The sequence below is a fragment of the Torulaspora globosa genome, chromosome 1 (genome assembly GCF_014133895.1).
Source record: "Torulaspora globosa chromosome 1, complete sequence".
Lineage (NCBI taxonomy): Eukaryota > Fungi > Ascomycota > Saccharomycetes > Saccharomycetales > Saccharomycetaceae > Torulaspora > Torulaspora globosa.
The window spans coordinates 875,046-894,129 of record NC_050727.1 but is presented as its reverse complement, the minus strand read 5'-3'; the positions used below and the strand labels follow the sequence as shown (position 1 = coordinate 894,129).

At 47.3% G+C, this 19,084-nt stretch overlaps 9 protein-coding genes across 9 annotated transcripts; 4 read left to right on the top strand and 5 right to left on the bottom strand.

The window, feature by feature from the left end:
• Positions 1-342: 342 nt before the first annotated feature.
• Positions 343-2,220, top strand: RUP1 (Rup1p; the record flags this gene model as incomplete). Its single annotated transcript, XM_037281458.1, has 1 exon — positions 343-2,220. One exon carries the CDS (start codon positions 343-345, stop codon positions 2,218-2,220), a length of 1,878 nt encoding a protein of 625 aa, XP_037137353.1.
• A 406-nt stretch (positions 2,221-2,626) lies between these two features.
• On the top strand, positions 2,627-4,282 carry SIA1 (Sia1p; the record flags this gene model as incomplete). The annotated part of the gene is made up of 1 exon (XM_037281457.1): positions 2,627-4,282. The coding sequence occupies one exon, from the start codon at positions 2,627-2,629 to the stop codon at positions 4,280-4,282; it is 1,656 nt and encodes a 551-aa protein (XP_037137352.1).
• A 78-nt stretch (positions 4,283-4,360) lies between these two features.
• IDH2 (isocitrate dehydrogenase (NAD(+)) IDH2) lies at positions 4,361-5,473 on the bottom strand (the record flags this gene model as incomplete). Its single annotated transcript, XM_037281456.1, has 1 exon — positions 4,361-5,473. The coding sequence occupies one exon, from the start codon at positions 5,471-5,473 to the stop codon at positions 4,361-4,363; it is 1,113 nt and encodes a 370-aa protein (XP_037137351.1).
• A 712-nt stretch (positions 5,474-6,185) lies between these two features.
• UBA2 (E1 ubiquitin-activating protein UBA2) lies at positions 6,186-8,057 on the top strand (the record flags this gene model as incomplete). Its single annotated transcript, XM_037281455.1, has 1 exon — positions 6,186-8,057. One exon carries the CDS (start codon positions 6,186-6,188, stop codon positions 8,055-8,057), a length of 1,872 nt encoding a protein of 623 aa, XP_037137350.1.
• Positions 8,058-8,173: 116 nt separating this feature from the next.
• Positions 8,174-10,111, bottom strand: HG536_0A04890 (Rho GTPase-activating protein; the record flags this gene model as incomplete). The annotated part of the gene is made up of 1 exon (XM_037281454.1): positions 8,174-10,111. The coding sequence occupies one exon, from the start codon at positions 10,109-10,111 to the stop codon at positions 8,174-8,176; it is 1,938 nt and encodes a 645-aa protein (XP_037137349.1).
• Positions 10,112-10,729: 618 nt separating this feature from the next.
• Positions 10,730-12,127, bottom strand: RVS167 (amphiphysin; the record flags this gene model as incomplete). The annotated part of the gene is made up of 1 exon (XM_037281453.1): positions 10,730-12,127. One exon carries the CDS (start codon positions 12,125-12,127, stop codon positions 10,730-10,732), a length of 1,398 nt encoding a protein of 465 aa, XP_037137348.1.
• Positions 12,128-12,370: 243 nt separating this feature from the next.
• Positions 12,371-14,044, top strand: CIN10 (Cin10p; the record flags this gene model as incomplete). Its single annotated transcript, XM_037281452.1, has 1 exon — positions 12,371-14,044. One exon carries the CDS (start codon positions 12,371-12,373, stop codon positions 14,042-14,044), a length of 1,674 nt encoding a protein of 557 aa, XP_037137347.1.
• Positions 14,045-14,093: 49 nt separating this feature from the next.
• Positions 14,094-15,974, bottom strand: MUS81 (Mus81p; the record flags this gene model as incomplete). The annotated part of the gene is made up of 1 exon (XM_037281451.1): positions 14,094-15,974. One exon carries the CDS (start codon positions 15,972-15,974, stop codon positions 14,094-14,096), a length of 1,881 nt encoding a protein of 626 aa, XP_037137346.1.
• A 230-nt stretch (positions 15,975-16,204) lies between these two features.
• On the bottom strand, positions 16,205-18,733 carry EFT1 (elongation factor 2; the record flags this gene model as incomplete). Its single annotated transcript, XM_037281450.1, has 1 exon — positions 16,205-18,733. The coding sequence occupies one exon, from the start codon at positions 18,731-18,733 to the stop codon at positions 16,205-16,207; it is 2,529 nt and encodes an 842-aa protein (XP_037137345.1).
• Between the last annotated feature and the right edge of the window lie 351 nt (positions 18,734-19,084).

Genomic DNA, 19,084 nt, shown 5'->3' with positions numbered 1-19,084 from the left:
CGGGAGTGCCGTAAGATCCAACGACAGCTGTCGTATAAGCCATTGTATGTCGTATGCAGCTTTAGCGGCGCCCCACCGAGGGGTAGTATTTCGTCATGTAGGTTTTTCCGGACGAATTACCTTTCGGGGAACCATCCGAAAAGGGAGTTCAACGGAAAATAGTTTTTCCGAAATCGCGAGGAATTGTGTGCCTTTCAGGAGGTCTGGGTGGAGATTGAGATAGTCATGTGACTGAGGGAGGTCTTAAGGCGCTGTTATGCCTTACTGATACCTATATCATCTAGTGTAGAGGTGTGGCCGGTTCCTAGGGTTTACCTGTGAAGGAGCGTTAGTGGTGGCGATATGAATGATATGGATGCGATCCGGTCGTTGATGGAGATGGGCATTGCCCGAGATGTTGCCGAGGAGGCGCTGAAGAGGACAGACGGTGATGTGGAGGCGGCTGGGAATCTTATCTTTTCTAATGAGTTGCCCGCTGGGATTTCGGAGAATGTTGGTCAGAGTGCTCATGTGGAACTGCCTGCTGCAGCGGGGGATGGCTGCAGGCCCGGAGATGTGGACGCGTATGCAGTGGAGGTTCCACGGTCCGAGAGCGAAGGTTGGGAAGAGATTGAAGTGGAAGACGAGTACAATCAGGATGAAGCGTCGTTGGAGGAATCGTGTCTGAAGTCACAGATAAGTGTTCCGACCGTGGTGGCGCCTCTGCCGCCCAATTTCCTCTTTGAGAACTATTTTGCGCTGTTCTGTCTATTTGTGTCGAACTACTTGCCGCATATAGTGGCGAAACCGGACTTCAAAGATCTGAATTACGACAAGGATTGGTACAGGGGAAACTCGTTGCGGAGCCCTGATTGCAGAGTTGCGTTGGTGAGCAAAGACGACGGCGGTGAGGAGGAAGCGGAGATCGTGCCCGAGGGCCAACTGAGCGCGGAGGAGCGCGAATATACGTTGCAGCCGGAACTGCTTTGGCAGTTGCAAAGATTATCGTGTGTGGTAAATTCCCGAATCTCAGATAGGGCTTTCGTTAGGGCCAAAATGTTTGCGATCGCGCTGGAACCGCAGGTGCAGCGGAAGCTTGGAGATGTTGAGCATCTTTACGAGATACTGCCCTCTTTCATCAAGTCGCTGACTGTGGATCTTGAAATGTGCCCGGGTTTCGACGATAACGATGTGAGGCAGCTGTTTATATCGTCTGCGTTCCATACGCCTCCAAATCCAGACCTTCAACAGGAGCCGACTACTAAGACGTGGCTATCTTTATTCCATTTCTTGCCCGAGGAGTACGATACTAATCTGTATCGGATGTTTCACATTCTGCTCTACCCAGAAGATACCGTTGAGGATGGAGACGAGCAACTCCCACTGCCGGCAGCTGAAGAGAACGAGAACTCACTGTGTGATATTGCGCCAGTGTTAACTATTGTGTTCGATGAGATGGAAGAGAACACAGACTCTGTTCCTCTAGCAGAGGGCGTCGAAATTCCACTAGAGTTTTATCCTCAATTGTATACCAAGCGGTGCAAAGAGAAGCTGATAATGGACATAATTGCGAAGAGGAAGCAAAGCCAGCTGGATTCTAGGGCAATACTGCAAGAGATCGCCAATTTGAAAAGTTTTCAAGGCAAGGATATTCTCAAGTTTATCAACAGCTCGCTAGATTATCTGCAGAAGGATGGTAAACCACAAGATACCATCGATGCTTTGCTCAGCGTCAAGGATTACATAACCGAGCAAAAAACTCAAAAAATGAACGAGTATAAGAAACTGGCACATCGCCTGCAAACAGAATGGAATTTATCACGTCCAGAGATTCAAGTCATACAGACTGCCAAGGACCTCGGGCTCATCGACGAGCCATACCTGCTGGTCATGGCTGTCATAACACCCTACATGTATTTCTCAAGAGACCGTAACGGACAATGGTATTATGTTCGCTCACGCCCACACGAACCAGGAAACCACATCCGCGCATGTTCATCACCATTGGAAGTGCAAGATTCCATCAAGCAATTCACAAGGCAACCCAGCGAATCTCCGCTCATGTTCATATATTGCAAAGAAGGTTTTATACCGAATGATGAGACCGTCTGGAAGGCACTCGAAAACAACCAAGGATGCACCAAATTCGCCAAGGAAGACCAACTGCAACTCAACAAAATGCGTGATCAATCCAGTTCATCGATATCCACCACAAGCGCATCGGCTCCACCAGCTTTATAGATACCCGTAAACCTATCTACCGCTACAAGATTCCTCAGATTACTCACACTGGCTCTTATGCACTAACCCAATGGCCTTCACGCTTGCAATGGCCTTGAATCATTCGTCTTGAGTCTCTTAGCGGTCCAGCAGATGGCTCGCTTCTTTGAATGTGGTGAGAGGGTGTTGGAAGGTCCGCGTTGCTAGCGATATATTGAAGATGCAGGGCAAAATATTACGATCTGATCAAAGATCTGCAACAATCATACTAGCTAGACCTCATCAATTGCTGAGAAATTCGTGTCAATAATTCTGTCAGGTCGGGACCTCTATCTGCTTGGGAGTTTGCGAACAGAAAGCCTTGGGGATCTTGCCAATTGAAGGTTCATGTTTCAGCAGTTCATCGGCCACAGGTTAAGTGATTCCTATGAAACTACGAATCAGAAGAATAGCAAGAACATTGAGAAGAGTAGCTATTCTTTTGGTGCTTCTTTTTTTCTATTTCGCTAGGTCTTCCTTTATTGTTCATGTTAAGAATACGTTCTATGAACCTACAAGCGAAGAATACCGTTATGGGCTGATTGACGAGGTGAGAAGCATTCGATGCTATCGGTGGTACAGACATTGTGGAACTCTTTTTGCTAGACAAAGCGCTTCCAGCGATAGCGTACTTTCTTGGAGCAGGATCTCGAAGAATCTCACCGATGAGTCGCTCTACTCGATTGAATCAACGCTTTTCTATATGACGTTCTTGTATGTTCATCAATGGGAACCATCAAGTGAAAAGAGCCCTATAACAGAACTTGCTATCTCGAGGCATTCTTCTTTGATCCCTATTCAAGTGACACAGGACGTACAGAAATTGATCAAAGTCAGCGATAGTTCTGTCTTTCATGATCATATTCACCGCCAGGAAAAGAATGTTCTGAATATTTTCGGTGGAGAGCAGTCTGATTTGGATATAGTACATTCGTTGGGGGAAGACTGGCAATACAACGGGGGTGGGATCTGGTGCAAACGCCGCACAGACCAAAGTCCTATCACTAGTCTGGAAATTTATCTCGGCTCAGGATTTCACGAATCAAGACCTAATTGGAAAGAAGTTATTCACGAGTACGATAGAAGTCTCGGATCAAGGAGGCTGCCCTTGTCAGTAACCAGGGAAATTAGTGGACCCAAAGAGAAAGCGGATCTTTTGGACTACAATTATGCAGGCATTTCGTTGAACGCCCACGGCGACTCTTCCAAGATACTGCAAGTATCTGACGTTCATTTTCGCTGTTCAGATGAGACTGCCGCGGTTCTTAACGAGTTCCAAACTAAGCACTTCATTTCTGATGTGATCACTCGGGAGTGGCCAGATCTGGTTGTCATCACTGGGGATTTCCTAGACGGTCAGAATTCTCTGGATTATCAGACCTGTATTATGAAACTTGTGCAACCGATGATCAGACTCAAGATACCCTATGTGTTCACCCTGGGAACTTCGGATCATTCCAGATTTGCGACAGGTTCGCAGATACGAGACTTTCTTTCTAATCTACCCTTTTGCATCAATAAAGCATCCTCATCGGATGGACACACAGTCATGACAGCAAGTTTCAAAACGGGTGCTGGTGTTGTTGTTTATGCTTTCGATTCGTTTCAACCGATTAAGCCATTTCTTATGGAGCATGAGGCATACAAGCATTACAAGTACGCGTTGGCGTTTAGACATCTCCCAATACCTGAATACAGACCCGAAGGTATGTTTCCTATTATTGGTCAATACAACGAACAATCAAATTATAAGTCCAAGCTGAAGGAAGAAGAGACGATGCATAAACTGTTACGGTCATTTAACGTGAAGGCGATGAGTTGCGGGCATGAACACAGCAACGATTGTTGCTTGCAATCACTTGGAGATATGTGGCTATGTTACGCGGGCAGCAGTGGAGTGGGCATTGATAGAGCTAATGGCATGGAGCCGAGTGTACGGCTGTTCAAGGTTGATGACGTACACGGATTGATCACATCCTGGAAACGAAACTTCAGAATGATTGATTCTGTTTACGATTATCAGTACATATTTCAAGAAAAGTAATATTTATGATTTTATATACATATGAAGTTCGCTAACGTGAGATACTAATGAATAGAAGTTAAAGCTCTGTCAAGATTCTTACAACCTCTTGATGACAGCTTCGGTGAAGGAAGAGGTAGTAGCAGAACCTGCCAAATCAGCAGTTCTTGTCTCTGGGCCCGCTGCGATAGTCGAAAGAACGGCGTTCTGAATTTTGTTAGCATGCTCGTACAATCCCATGTGGTTCAACATCATAACAGAGGATAGCAGAAGAGCAGTCGGGTTGGCCTTGTTTTGGCCAGCAATGTCAGGCGCTGACCCGTGAACCGCCTCGAAGATGGAAACTTTGTGACCGATGTTACCCGATGGAGTCAAACCAAGAGACCCAGCGCTCAGACCCGAGTTCAAGTCGGACAAAATGTCGCCGTACAAGTTTGGACACACTGAGACGGCATCCGAGTACTGAGCGGGGTTAGAGACAACGTTCAACACAGTGTTGTCGATCAACTCGGTCTGCAACTTGATGTCTGGGAATTCATGTGCCATTTCCTTGGCCACAGTGACGAACAACCCGTCTGCCAATCTCTGAATCGTGGATTTATGGACAACAACCAATCTGGGTCTGCCGACAGCCCTGGCATACTCGAATGCATATCTGATAACCCTCTCAGAGGCCTCTCTGGTGATCAATTTGATAGACTGAACCACTCCCGGTACAATCACGTGCTCAATGCCTGCGTATTCACCTTCTGTATTCTCTCTGATAAGCACTAGATCGACGTTATCGTAGGTAGTCTTGAAGCCTTCGACAGATCTAGCGGGACGAACGTTGGCGAATAATCCAAACGTCTTCCTCAAAGTCAGGTTCATAGATCTGTGGCCCTTACCAATTGGAGTAGCCAATGGCCCTTTCAGAGCAACCAAATTACGATTAATGGACTCCTGAGCCTGTTCTGGGATAGTAGTAACCCCGTTCACCAACAATGGCGTCACCGGACAGCTTTCCCACTCAATTGGCACCTTTGCAGCCGCAAAGATCGTCTTCACCGACTTGGAAATCTCTGGTCCAACACCATCACCTTCAATAAACGACACTGTGTATTTACCAGTCGTAGGGTTGGGCTTACCCGTGAATCTACCGATACTAGGTTGTTTTGGAGCTGTTGCTAACAGCCTGTTAACCGCACGTCTGCAAATCTGAGATCTTAACATCCTGCTTTGTACTCTATCTAACTTGAACCACCTTGGTACGTGAAATGAACTCGACTTACGCGACCGTTTATAATACGTACAGATGCTCGACGAAGATCAACTACGTAACGAATGCCAATAATATAAATACTAAAACAAGAGTTTGCGTCTTTTGGTCGAAAATAGGCTATATAAGGCGCTGCGGGCTTGAATATGAGGAATGACGCCCGCTAATTATGGGGGTTGTTTAGCTGTTGTTTCGCCTAGACGCGCCGTCTTTCGGATTCCCGCTCGCTAAAGCTATTTTTCAGGGGAAAGCGCGTTGTGTACCGGCTCCGAGATCGGGATTTCGAAAGCCGATCATCGGAGAATGGTCCAGTTCGGGTAACGGAGGTTGGACGTTTTCGTGTGCGGTGATTATTCGGGTGTATGGGTTTGTTTTGGGGGATAGGATATATATTGACGATAGCCGCCATGGACAACTAAGTATCACATCAGACATGGAAGAACTGAGTGGCGAGCGGTAAGTAGTGGTTATATATGAGTAGCCGCGTTGATAGGTGAACTATGGGTACCCGGGGTTGGAAAGACGCCGTGTTGGTAGTTGTCACGTGATGGTAGTTGTCACGTGGTTTGAACGAGCACCTAGTGACAGGGCCTTTATGTCGGCAGGACCTGTAATGCTCTCCTGTTGGTCGCAGTGTTCAGCGGTGCTGAGGTCCCATCATTCAACATGGCTAGGGAATCGAATATTGTCAAGATCGTTGGTAAAGAGAATTTCCAAAGGTTACGCTCTCTGAGATGTCTCATTGTGGGTGCGGGCGGCATTGGATCCGAATTACTGAAAGATTGCATATTGATGGGATTTGGAGAGATTCATATCGTTGACTTGGATACTATTGATCTGTCAAATCTGAATAGACAGTTCCTTTTCAGGCACCGCGATATTAAACAGCCAAAATCGACCACTGCGGTAAAGGCTGTGCAACACTTCAATAATTCCAAATTGATCCCATATCAAGGTAATATAATGGACACTGTGCAGTTCCCATTAAGGTGGTTTGACCAGTTTGACATAATTTTCAATGGATTGGATAACCTTGCTGCTAGGCGTTATGTCAACAAGATTGCCCAGTTTATCTCGAAACCCTTGCTGGAGTCGGGAACTTCAGGCTTTGATGGATACATTCAGCCAATAATACCGGGTGAGACCGAATGTTTTGATTGTACAAAGAAAGAGACGCCAAAGACCTTCCCTGTTTGCACTATTAGGTCGACGCCATCTCAACCAGTTCATTGCATTGTGTGGGCCAAAAACTTTCTCTTCAATCAACTTTTCAACGAAGAGACATCGTCAGTAGATGAGACTTCTACTGATTGGGGTACAGAGAACAAAGAGGAGATTGAACGAATCAGACAGGAGACCAATGAGCTTCATGAATTACGCCAAATTATCTTATCTAGGAGTGAGGAACATATCAAGGATATCCTGACAAAGCTCTTTGTGAAAGATATCGAGAAGTTGCTGCGAATCGATAATCTTTGGAAGACAAGAACCAAACCAGCTGTATTGGCCCAATCTCTGATAGAAGATGCGTCGCAAGCTGTCATGAGTGAGGCGCAGAGTTTAAGCTCCCTGTGGGATATCAGAGAGCAGATCATCCAGTTTTTTGCGATCACTAAGAAATTGATGCAGAGAGTTCACAATGGCGAGACTAACATAGAGTTTGATAAAGATGATGAGGATACGTTACTATTTGTGGCAACTGCCGCTAACATTCGTTCACATATTTTTAACATTCCTATGAAGACTGTATTCGACATAAAGCAAATCGCAGGAAATATCATTCCCGCCATAGCAACCACTAATGCGATTATCGCAGGTTTGTCGACTTTAACAGCTTTGCGTGTTCTGAACCTGTTGCCGTATGAACCAACCAAAAAATCGACAGATCTCAACATGGCGTTCACTGCTAAGGCAAGTAACCTTTCAAAGGATCGGTATATTACGAATCCAAAACTGGCCCCTCCGAATCCATCTTGCCCCGTGGGTGGAAAGGTATGTCGAGGAGTTATCAAAATTACACAAGAAGGTCTCAATGAGATCAAACTGTCTAAACTGATTACAATTATTCGTCAGAAGTATCAATATCCCGAGGAAATTTCGGTGGTTGATACTAACAACCAAAGATTGCTGGCAGACTTCGATTTTGATGACCTTATGGAACGTACTCTATCGCAGGTCAATCTACATGATGGTTCAGTTATCCTTTTTTCAGATGAAGAAGGAACGGCTGAAGCAACCTATCGGAAATCACTAGAACTTTACATTGAAGTTATCGACGGCTCGCTAGAAGGTGGGATCCGACTACCTGACGTTGAAGTGCCTACGATTGCGGTACCGCAGAATATTGCTGATATCGACCATGCTGAGAAAAAACAAGAGAAGTCCATAAACGATGAAAGCGTCATAGATGTGGATTTTGATGAGAAGAGTGAAGCACCGTGTGCTAAACGTCGAGCACCCGAAAAGGCCCCAGAGAACGCTTTGAAAAGAGTTCGAAAAGATGAAGAATATGTTGATGGATTGATTGAACTCGATTGAGGAGTAGTGATACGTCTAGTTAATTCATCGGAGATTTGAGTATATCCTCGTTAATTCATCTCTTGAAGGCCTATGATATATAATGGGCAAATAAAAATACGTAAACTGATCAAAATTCACGACCTTGTATTCGATCTTGATCTACTCCGTAACCTTTGAAACCACGAGTCCCTTTTGCGAGATCTTGTCGTACCCTCTTCAGTTTCGCTGTCTTCTAGTAAGGTCGTCCTGGCGAGAGTGGATTCGTTAGCCTGGTTTGCACTTGCATTTTCTAAGGCATCCATCGAGCCGTTTCTACTTCCACCTAATATGGCAGACATAGGCCGTCTTGTGAGAGATGAAGTTGTGCTATTTCCACTGAAAGTTCTGTTCATCGGCGGTATATGCAGATGGTGCCGTGGTAGAGAAGTTGACTGAGCACTCACTGGGGAGCTAACCATGGTCTCACGATTTTCGTCATCGAAGTTGGATTCATCACCTTCTTCCTCGGTGGCAGTAAAGTCACCGCCGTTATCGCTTAAGATGCCTGGTTTTGGTAACCAAGGGAACAGTCGAGAGCGTCTTCTGCTACTGGCGATAACATCTGGAGGAACAGGGGCCGATCCAATAGATCTGGAATGAGGTCTCCTTATCTTCGGTACTTTCAACGGCTGTCTAGTAGAGCTCTTAGTGGGCGACTCGAATGTTGTCGTGTTTGGAGCAACAGTGGTTGATGTCGGAGGGTTATCCTGTGCTGCGCTACTGTCCAACGCAGGAATATCAATAGGGGCCGACGGCGATACTGTTACACTTTCATTATTTTCATTCGTAACGACCAACTTTCGTGGTTTGGGAGCTTCCAATTCCCCATTTTCCCTCCCTTGTTGTATTGGTCGCTGTTGTTCATCTCTCGCAAGCCTTAAGAGGTGCGGTAATAGTTTATAAGAGTACTCTATCAGGAATTCAGTCACTAGTCGCGATAGCTCGTATTCTCTAGGATCCATATCGTGTTGCGGATGCGATAAAATGGAGGGCTGAAAAATGGCTGCCAGATTACGCCCCGACATAAGATTGAACTGAGATTGTCTGGCGAACAAACTCAGAAGGTCCAGCAGGTAGATAGTCAACTGTTTGGTGTCATTGGAGATGGAAATGAAAAGGTTTTCATAGTCTTTAATGGCCGCTTTTATATCTCGGATAAGCCGTTTCCTATGTCTTTGGCTTTTTCTCTTCTTCTCTTCCGCTACAGCAGGATCGTCCTCTTCTTTCTCTTCATCACCATCATTGTCTCTATCATCTTTATCCGTCGCCGTATCTGGACGTCGTAGAAGAATGGTGTCTTCGTTCTCAGCAGCGGGGGAAGGGACTACCTGTTTTGCCATGTGTCTCAGAATTCGCGGCCTATCTCTTAGAGGCTTCCTGAACGCTTCATACAGATCCAAAGGTATCAACGGCTCTTCCAGATTATTCAGGAACCGTCTGAGCAATGATGCCACATCGTGGACCGTGTAAGCGTCCCAATCGACAAACTTTGATCCGTAATCTGGAGGTGAAGAGAAGATGTACTGCAATTCCTTAACTCTCTTACTGTTACCGGCAATACGAAAGATACCTGACGTCTCCAGCGCGTTTGCCTTGAGGTACGCCCCACACTTTGCCACGACGATGGGGATCCTGCCAAAACTGACCAATTCGCTCTGCACTATCACTTCCGCACTGGCGACGCTGAGCGACTCTGAGAGCGATACCCCAAACACCCTTCCTGTGAACCCGTGACGATTGGAAAGGAAGTTGTCACGGTACATCCTGTACTCATTGGAACTTGGCGACGAGGCGCCCCACACGCCCGACAGTCGCTTATTCGAGCTGCCGAACTCCCCAGAGTTCTCCTTCGGCGACAGCACTGGCATATGTACTGCTCCCATCTCACTGTTCAAACGATGATCCGGCTCCACTGGTGACGGTAAGCTCAACGAGTCTGTCGACATGCTCTTTGGGTTCCCACCCAGCTGCTTCCAAAGCTGAGATATCGGGGATTTTGTAGGGGCAACAGCCCCACTGCCACTATTCGTCATAGCCAGTCCCTAGATGCCGATTCTCGAATTTTGCCCGACCCAGTACCCCAAATTAACCTTTCTCAGGGTAGCTTCTCGACTCTTACACAAAACAGCTTATCTTGACGCGCTGATTTGATCTTTGAGCTTGATCAAACTGCTCCAGATCACCTCTATATCCCTATCCTTCTCACACCTCGTATCACAAAAGAAACGTAACGGCGAAACCTGCGATGTAGTCTCGACTCGGCGAAAGAGAAATCAATCGCCTGAATCCACTGCTCTGGTCCTGTCTGATTCCAACACCGTAGATCTGGAAACCGCTCCCTGAGCGACCTGTCTCGTTTGAATCCTATAATTACTCCCTTTGTCGAAGGAGCTCGTAACAACTGCTAGAACAGCAAAAGGGGTCCCAGAAGCCAGATAGTATTCCTGAAGCGTCTCTGCTATGAATCCCAGCAAGATCAACGCACCGATGCTCGACTTTCGTCTCTTTGTGGCGAAGTTTAACTCTATCAACTTATGGCGTTCGTGGTCTTTTTCCTCGTAGTTTTAAGCCCGTAAGGCTACTTCGAGCATAGATACCGAAAAGGGCAAAGTGATTGATAGTCAAGAGTATGAACCAGAGTATATAGAGCGTCAGTTCTTGTTGACTTGGACGTAGTTCCCCGGGAAGAGGCCTTGCTGACCGTTGTATCTGCCGGTCCACCACCCGTTCGAGTCCGCTGTGCGCTGGACGACCTCGATGACGGCGCCCGCTGGGAAGGAAAGGTCGCCGGCAGCCTGGGCTTGGTAGTCGTAGAGGGCGGTGACGGTGTCTGCGGATGTGGCCGGCGGCCCTGCGGCCAGCGGGGCGGCGGACGCGGAGGAGACGGCGGCGTACGCGGGCGGTGGTGCGCCCGCGTGCTGGTAGGAGTCTGTCGTGACGGGCGATTGCTGGGCGGGCTGCTGCTGGGCGCCGTAGGCGCCGTAGCCGCTGGCGGCGGCAGCCGACGTTGGACTGCCTGGGTACCCGGAAGCTGGCGCGGCTGTGGGGGAGGTCGGAGACTGCGAGCCGTAGCGCTTCCTCGTCATCTCCAGTTTGGCCTTGGAGTAGCCCACTTTGAAATGCGTGATCGTGAGCGCGTCGCACTGCTCCTCGACGTTGCCCCTCTTGTATTGGAACGCTTCAAGGATGTCGCTGTCGAGGTCGAAGTAAGGTATCTTGATGTCCTGGAACCTGTTGTACAGCGTGTAGAAGATGTTCAGCTGCATGAAATAGAACGACACGAAAAGCGGCTGCACGAACTGCGCCTCCAGGCCGAACAACACGGGGAGCTGGTTCTTGAGCATCTCGTTGTAGTAGTCGTACTCCTGCTGCGCGACCTCCATCTCCGCCTGCGCCTTGAACATTTTCTCCTCGTCCTTGGGGTTGGTCGACTCCTTCTTTTCGTACTTCTTGTACGTGTTGTAGCGCCGGTCCAGGTCCAGCTTCTTGTGATTTCTCTTCGTCGCCATCTTGCGGATGTATCCGATCGTCTTCAACAGGTCCGAACACGGTGCCATGATTTTCTCGTCGATCAGCTTCAAATCGGGCTTCAAAGTCTCCTGCAGCTCCGCCACTATCGCTCTGTACTGCTCACTTGCCTCAATGCCCTCCGGATTGTCCTCAGGCACCGTCGCGTTCGGGTCGCTCATCTTGCCACTGATCGGCCTGAAGATTTCTTCCATCGCCTTAGCAAATCCGATCTGGTGCGACAGCATCCCGTTCACCGCACTCGAGTATCTCTTCGACTCTTCACTCAGCTTCTTCACCTCGATCTCCAGCTCCTTGAATCGACGTTCCGCATCTTCGTAAACCGGGTCCTCCACCTGCTCCCCCATGTTAAACTTCTGCCGAAAAGACTGTGGCGCCCTCGCCATCGCCTTGGTAAATCCCTTGAAACTCATATCCTGCTGCCGATACCCTTCTGCCCGCTCTACGCCTGCTAGATGGTCCCTCCGTCCAGTTCCTCCTTTCTTTAAACCGACCCTGAAGCCTAGGCTTAGGTTAAACATGGTCACGTGACTTCAACCCAGCTCATCAGTGCTAGTTGGGATTCGATTCTGGCACTCGAGCCAGCCTGGATCGTGCTGTGGGTCGCCTGAATTGCGGTTCTGTTTGCGTATTGTTCATGTTCGTCGTATGCTTCTGTACAGTAGGTATGCTTCGAGGCCTCGGGCGGTGAAATTTCACCAAGAAATCTTCAGGAGGGTCCTGGTGGCTCTGCTGGTCTGGTGTGTGCCTGGTTGCGGTCATTGATGGAGGCCGATCAACAGCAGGAGCAGCAGCAGCAGCGTGCTCGTTCTTCTGCGACTCTCTGTTCAGATGTGGAAGATGTATACTCGGATCTGTACTCGACGTTCTCGCAGCTCACTTCGACTACCGCCGATGATGTCGATCAGTCACCGTGCAAATTGAGTCCTAGGATGCTGTTTATCTCAGCTGGGGCGTGTGTTTGTGGGTTGCTGTTTGGATACGATACGGGCGTCATATCTGGAGTGCTGCTTGTGATGGCGCCGCAGGATATCTCCCAGGAGAAGATCACAGAGTTCCAGAAGGAGGTGGTTACGGCAATTGCATGCCTGGGATCGTTCTTCGGGTCGATGCTGGGGTTTCCGCTGTCGGATAGGTACGGGAGGCGAACGACAATGGCGCTGTGTTGCGTAGTGTTCATCATCGGAGGCGTTTGGATGGCTCTGTCGACCTCGCTGAGTGTGTTGGCCACGGGTAGGCTGGTCGTTGGGATCGCCATCGGAGTGGCAGCGCAGTGTGTCCCCGTGTATCTCAGTGAGGTGTCTCCCGCTAACATACGGGGGACAGTATTGACGCTGAACTCGATGGCAATCACCGGCGGCCAGCTGGCGTCATACATCATGGCGTTGTTGCTGGCGGATAGGAAGCATGCCTGGCGATATCTGTTCGGGCTTTCCGCAATACCAGCGCTGATCTTCTTGCTGTTGTTCCGGTTCATGCCGGAATCGCCTCGATGGCTCGTTCTGAAAGGTGAGTTTCCAAGGGCTCATGCCACTTTGAGAGTGATCTACCCTGCGGCAACCCCCAGTCAGGTAAGCCTGAAGCTTCGGAGGCTTGTGTTGGACGTGTGCAAGCTGCGAAAGTACGAAGACATTGAGCAGCCGCTGATCGCTCGACCAAGCCTGTTTGCACGATGTGCCAGACTCTCAAGCTCAAAACAGTCTCAGGAGGTCAACCCGGATGGATCCACTAATTCGATATTGTCTAGCACACATGTGCCGGTAGCACGGCAACATCAACGGCGGCAAAAGCATAGAATGGAACCTCGCACTCGCAGAGCTCTCATTGTTGGATGTGTGTTGATGTTTTTCCAGCAGGCTTCTGGATTCAATGCGTTCATGTACTATGCCACGCTGATCTTTGCGGATCTTAACGTGCAGAACCCGCTCGTTCCAGCGACACTCATTGCTCTAACGAACTTTCTGTTTACCCTGGTGGCTTTCCAACTAGTTGATACCGTCGGCAAGAGATCCATGTTATTGCACAGTATTTGGATAATGACTTTGGGGCTACTTCTGGCCAGCTTTGCCTTCTCGGAGGCGAACACTCCATTGGTGCTCTTCTGTATAATACTCTTTGTGGCATCATTTGCATCAGCAATGGGGAACATTCCATGGAGCAGTGTGGAGTTGCTGCCGCTCAATCGCAGGTCGTTTGGCGCTTCGTGCATATCATGCACTAATTGGCTCACCAACATGTTCATGTCCTTATCATTTCTGTCACTCGTTGACCACTTCGGCATATCGCACACTATGTGGATCTTTGCCGTCTTTACCGCCCTCAATTGGATATTTGTGTACTACTGGTATCCCGAGGTCAAGGGCCTAACTTTGGAGGAAATAGGCAAAGTCTTCGAAAATGGTATTGACGTGCACTATGTATACAGAAATTATCATTAACAGAAGCTTCATTAGGTCTGATTAAAAGAGACCTCGAAACTAAAGTAAGTCAGAAAGTTCCAAACACATCGGCAATTTTCTCCGACAAGCTCTTGGTAATCTTCTTTGCACCAGGTGCATCTCCTAGCCTTTTGAACATTAGCAGTTTCGAATCCAATTCGGATTGGCATTCGCTGTATGCCTTCAGAATATGGCTCAAGGTTGGGTAAATACGTTGAATTGCAACGGCTTTCTCAATAGAGACGCCCTTGATGAACATTAAAACACGAATCGTTAATTCTCCAACCGTGCTTAATTCTCCCTTGCCTAAGATTTCCTGAAAACATTGATAGGTGTGGCAGCATTCTATGTCACGGCCCCTTTCGAACTCCGAACGAAACTCATCAAGTACTCTTAGATAGTCATCTTGGTTCTTGAGATCGTTTGGAAAAATCACTATGAGGTTCTTCTCCGAGTACTCTTTCGCAATCACGGTTTGCAAAGCCTGGAGTTTTTCCACTGTGTCATCGGCATTGTTGGTCTTCATCATCGAAAATCGGTAATAGACTAATATTACCCATAAGGCTGTCTTTATCGCTTCTGTCATACCATCCATGGACTTTCCCATAGTTTCTTCAATCAAATAATATTTGTTCCGACAGCCTGACTTCTCGAGACGACTTTTTTGCTCCATAAACCTGTTATCCCGGATGCTTGTCGCCAAATCATCCAGTCTCTTTCGTTCAACAATTGTATTTAAAACACATTCCGTTCCAGTTTTCTTGTTCTTCCCAATCCATATGATATCTCCTAAAGCTAGCTGCCGTATCTCGCATTTGGTCCCCTTTCTATCCAAAGCTTTAGAGAAGAAGTCGCGATCGCTCTGCGACCTCACTTCCCGGTAGTCAATTATTGGATAGACTTCGTAGCTGCCCTTTGGCCATAGTTCATATCTGACGCCAATAAATCTCCTCCTCAAGATGCTATCATTGGAGGGAGAGTCATTGGCAACTGCCACCGGTTTGACATTCAAAACCTTTCTAGTTAAAGGTGTTGAGATCGCCAAGGTGCGAGCGTGTGAAATCCTAGACTGATTGTTGGTGGGCATCATGTTACTATCTTGAAAGGTTACGTCCACCAATGATGAACCATGGCTGCCCGGTTTTGATATGGTTTCATATGCTTCACCATCAAATAAGTCCCGGAAGTTGGCAGATGCTTCTGAATCCGCATCCTTAGAGAATTCCAACTCGCTAGCCGCCTTCCCTTTCTCAATCGCAAAAGTAATATTATCAGCTAGCTTTAGCGTCTTGGCCATCGCCTGACCCTCATCAGTTAAGAGATAAATCTTCGGTCGGCCTTGCTCAATGACCAGCTCATGTTTTATCAGAGATTTGATTGAAGACCACGCTCCTCTCAGTTCTTTCGTCATATAATTGGGTTTCATGCTGCTGTTGCAGTATTTCTCGGCCAGCTCAATGATATCATCCTTGCTAATACCTCTCGTTATGGCGTTTGCCTCCAGGAGAGCTAAGAGTATGCCATAGCCACCAGATCGTTTCTTCGGTATATATTTGCGTCGCTTCTTCGCCATTAGGCATTCTTGACCATTTCTATTACCACTGGGCTCAGTATGTCCTAGACGTAGGGCGGTAGATGTCCTATTCGTTTCTCTTTGGGGCGATTCTCTCACTGGCGGTGTCGGGACCTCAACGCCTATTTCTTTGCAGTATCTTTGCAAGCTTTTCTCCAGCTTTCTCATGATAGTATCGCCTATGCCTCTGATCTTCTTGAGATCTCGAGGATAGTAGATCGTGCCCTCAGCATCCAATAGATTTCTTCTAGCCTTGTCATATGTAGCCGCTAATTGTTCCTGACGAGGATTCAGAGCGTTGATGAATTCCTGTAACCATTCTGCATACAGGAGCTTCAGATCAGCCGGTAGTGACATACAACGTATTGATATCCTATTGCTTCTTTTCTATGGTTTCTTCTGGGAAGTAAAGCAACGAGCAGGTCGTTAACTAACTTGGTTCGCGCCATCTCCTCGATGAGCTTCATATTAATGTATTAGATACTGATGTGTTAAACTACAAACAAATTGGCAAAAAACTATACATTATAACGAATGGGAGTAAGAAAAGATTCCATGAGATGCTTGAAAACTTTCTCGTCTTATGCTTATAATTTGTCGTAGTATTCTTGCCAGCCTGGAACTTGTTCTTTCATACCGTGTCTCTTACGGGCTGCGAGAACAATTTCACCGGCCTTACTGGTTGGGTCCAATGGATCACTACCTAGAGTAGACCAATGGTCGAACACCATTTGTGGGAAAGCTTGACCACCAGTGGCTTGTCTCAATTCACCGGTGAAACCGAAGGATTCGTTAACTGGCAAGTAGGCCTTGACGGTGAACAATGGAGTACCTGGTCTTTGCTCTTCGGAGACGACTTGACCTCTCTTCTTGTTCAAGACGGAGTAGATACCACCGACAGCTTGTTCTGGACATTGAATTTCGACCAAGAAGACTGGCTCTTGGATCTTTGGCTCAGCCAACAAGAAACCTGCGTAGGTAGCTCTTCTCATGGTTGGGATGATTTGACCACCACCTCTGTGGATAGCATCAGCATGTAGAGTGACATCCAAAATGTTAACTCTGACGGATCTCATTTGTTCACCGAAGATTGGACCTTCCTTAGTAGCCCATTGGAAGGCGGCGACGACAGAGTCCTTGATTTCGTTCAAATATTGAACAGCCTTAGTTTGGTCAACAACCAAGTTTGGACCGTTACCATCTGGACCGAAACACCAGATCTTTCTGGCGTCAGTGACATCCCAACCGAACTCATCGGCCATGATTCTAGCTCTGACCTTGAAATCATCTCTTGGGTTGATCTTACCGTTTTCGATGGCCAAAGAGACTTCTTCGTCAATTGGTTGAGCCTTTAGGTAGATTCTGTTATGCTTGTTTGGAGACTTGGACAAAGCGACTTGAGAGGACTCAGCTTCGACGGTTTCTCTGTAAGCGACGACTGGAGGAGAGATCTTCAATGGGATACCAGCGTGGTCGTTCTCCAAATCTTGCAAACAAATTTCCAAATGCAATTCACCGGTACCAGCGACGATATGTTCACCAGTCTCAGCAATGTAAGTCAAGACACATGGATCGGACTTGGACAATCTCTTCAAACCTTCGACCAATTTTGGCAAGTCGTTGGCGTTCTTAACTTCGACAGCGACTTGGACAACTGGAGAGACAGAGAACTTCATGACCTTCATGTTGTGAGCAGCTTCGTTAGTGGTCAAAGTACCAGTCTTCAACAAGAATTGATCGATACCGACCAAACCGACAATGTTACCAGCTGGACAGTCATCAATAGCTTCGGTCTTGGAACCCATCATCAAAACAACTCTTTGGATAGCCTTCAAGAACAAATCATCCTTCTTACCTGGGACGTAGTTTGGACCTTGAATTCTGACCTTTTGACCAGATCTAACGGTACCAGCGAAAACTCTACCGAAAGCGTAGAATCTACCCTTATCAGAAGTTGGCACCATCTTAGAGACGTACAACATCAAGTCGGCCTTTGGATCACAGTTCTTGATGGCTAGACAGAATGGATCGTCAGATGGACCTTCGTATAGTTGTTCAGCTCTGTAGTTTTGAGCGGTAACTGGGGATGGCAAGTGCATGACAATCATTTCCAACAAAGCGTCAGCAGCTGGCAAGAACTTCTTCATGACGACCTTCAACAGAGCCTTACCTTCTAGATCCTTTTCTTCACCCTTCAAGCCGATTTCCAATTTCTCCAAAAGAACTGGGATTTCATCCTTCTTGAAGTTCATGATAGCAGCAAACAATCTGAAGATAGGGTCCAAAACGAACATGTTGAAAGCTCTCTCCAAAGGCTTACCATCGGTATCAGTGTCCTTGTTAGTCCACTTCTTTGTCTTTGGGTTGAAGTAAGAGTCACCCCACAATCTTTCCATCATCCTGACCTTGTCAACACCGAACTTCTTGGCGTATCTGTTGGCGAATTGACGGATGGTGAAAGCCCAACCGTGCAAACCGGAACCGAAAGCAACGGTACCTTGAGATGGGTAGACTTGAACGTCACCCAAGACTTCGTCAGCGTAAGTAGAGATGATAACGTTAACGGATTCGACAGTTCTGGAGAAAGATTGGTACAAGTCCTCCTTGGAGACTTGCAATTCCAACAATGCTCTGTCGACCTTGTTGATGACGACAACTGGCTTAATTCTTTCACCCAAAGCTTGTCTCAAGACGGTCTCGGTTTGGACACACACACCTTCCACAGTGTCGACAACAACCAAAGCACCATCAGTAACACGCAAAGCGGCAGTAACTTCAGAAGAGAAGTCAACGTGACCTGGCGAGTCGATCAAGTTGATCAAGAAAGAACTACCATCGGTCTTTTGCTTCATGTCCTTGATGTCCTCTTCACCGATCTCAGCGAACAAAGAAATGGCAGTGGACTTGATAGTGATACCTCTTTCTTGTTCATCCTTTCTGGTATCCATGAAACGGGCTTCACCGGCCTTGGCAGCAGAGATAATACCAGCCTTCTGAACCAAAGAGTCGGTCAAGGTAGATTTACCGTGATCGACGTGGGCAATAACGGACATGTTACGCACATTGGTAACCTTGTCCATCAAGGAACGCATTTGGTCAACAGTGAAAGCAACCATCTCTGTTTGATCCTTACTTGAGCTGTGAAGTTAGTATGATTAGCTTTTCGCGACCTCTCTGAAGGAAATTACAAAAGAACAATTAACAAGAAGTGAATAAGAGAGAGAAGAGAACAGATCCTTCACTGAGACTATCCTAAGAGTAAAGAAAATTTTGTCAAAAGTCCACTATTCCTTGCAACTTCCTCTGCAACACGCAGCATCCAATTTTCGTTCTTCGTTCAACAGGCTTTTTTTTTCAGCGTTCTGCGAAATTCTCAGCACAACATCCATTCCCCAAATTTCGCACTATTTTTCATTTGTCATCACGTGCAAAGCACGCTTCTCCGGTTAACAAGATATATAATAGAT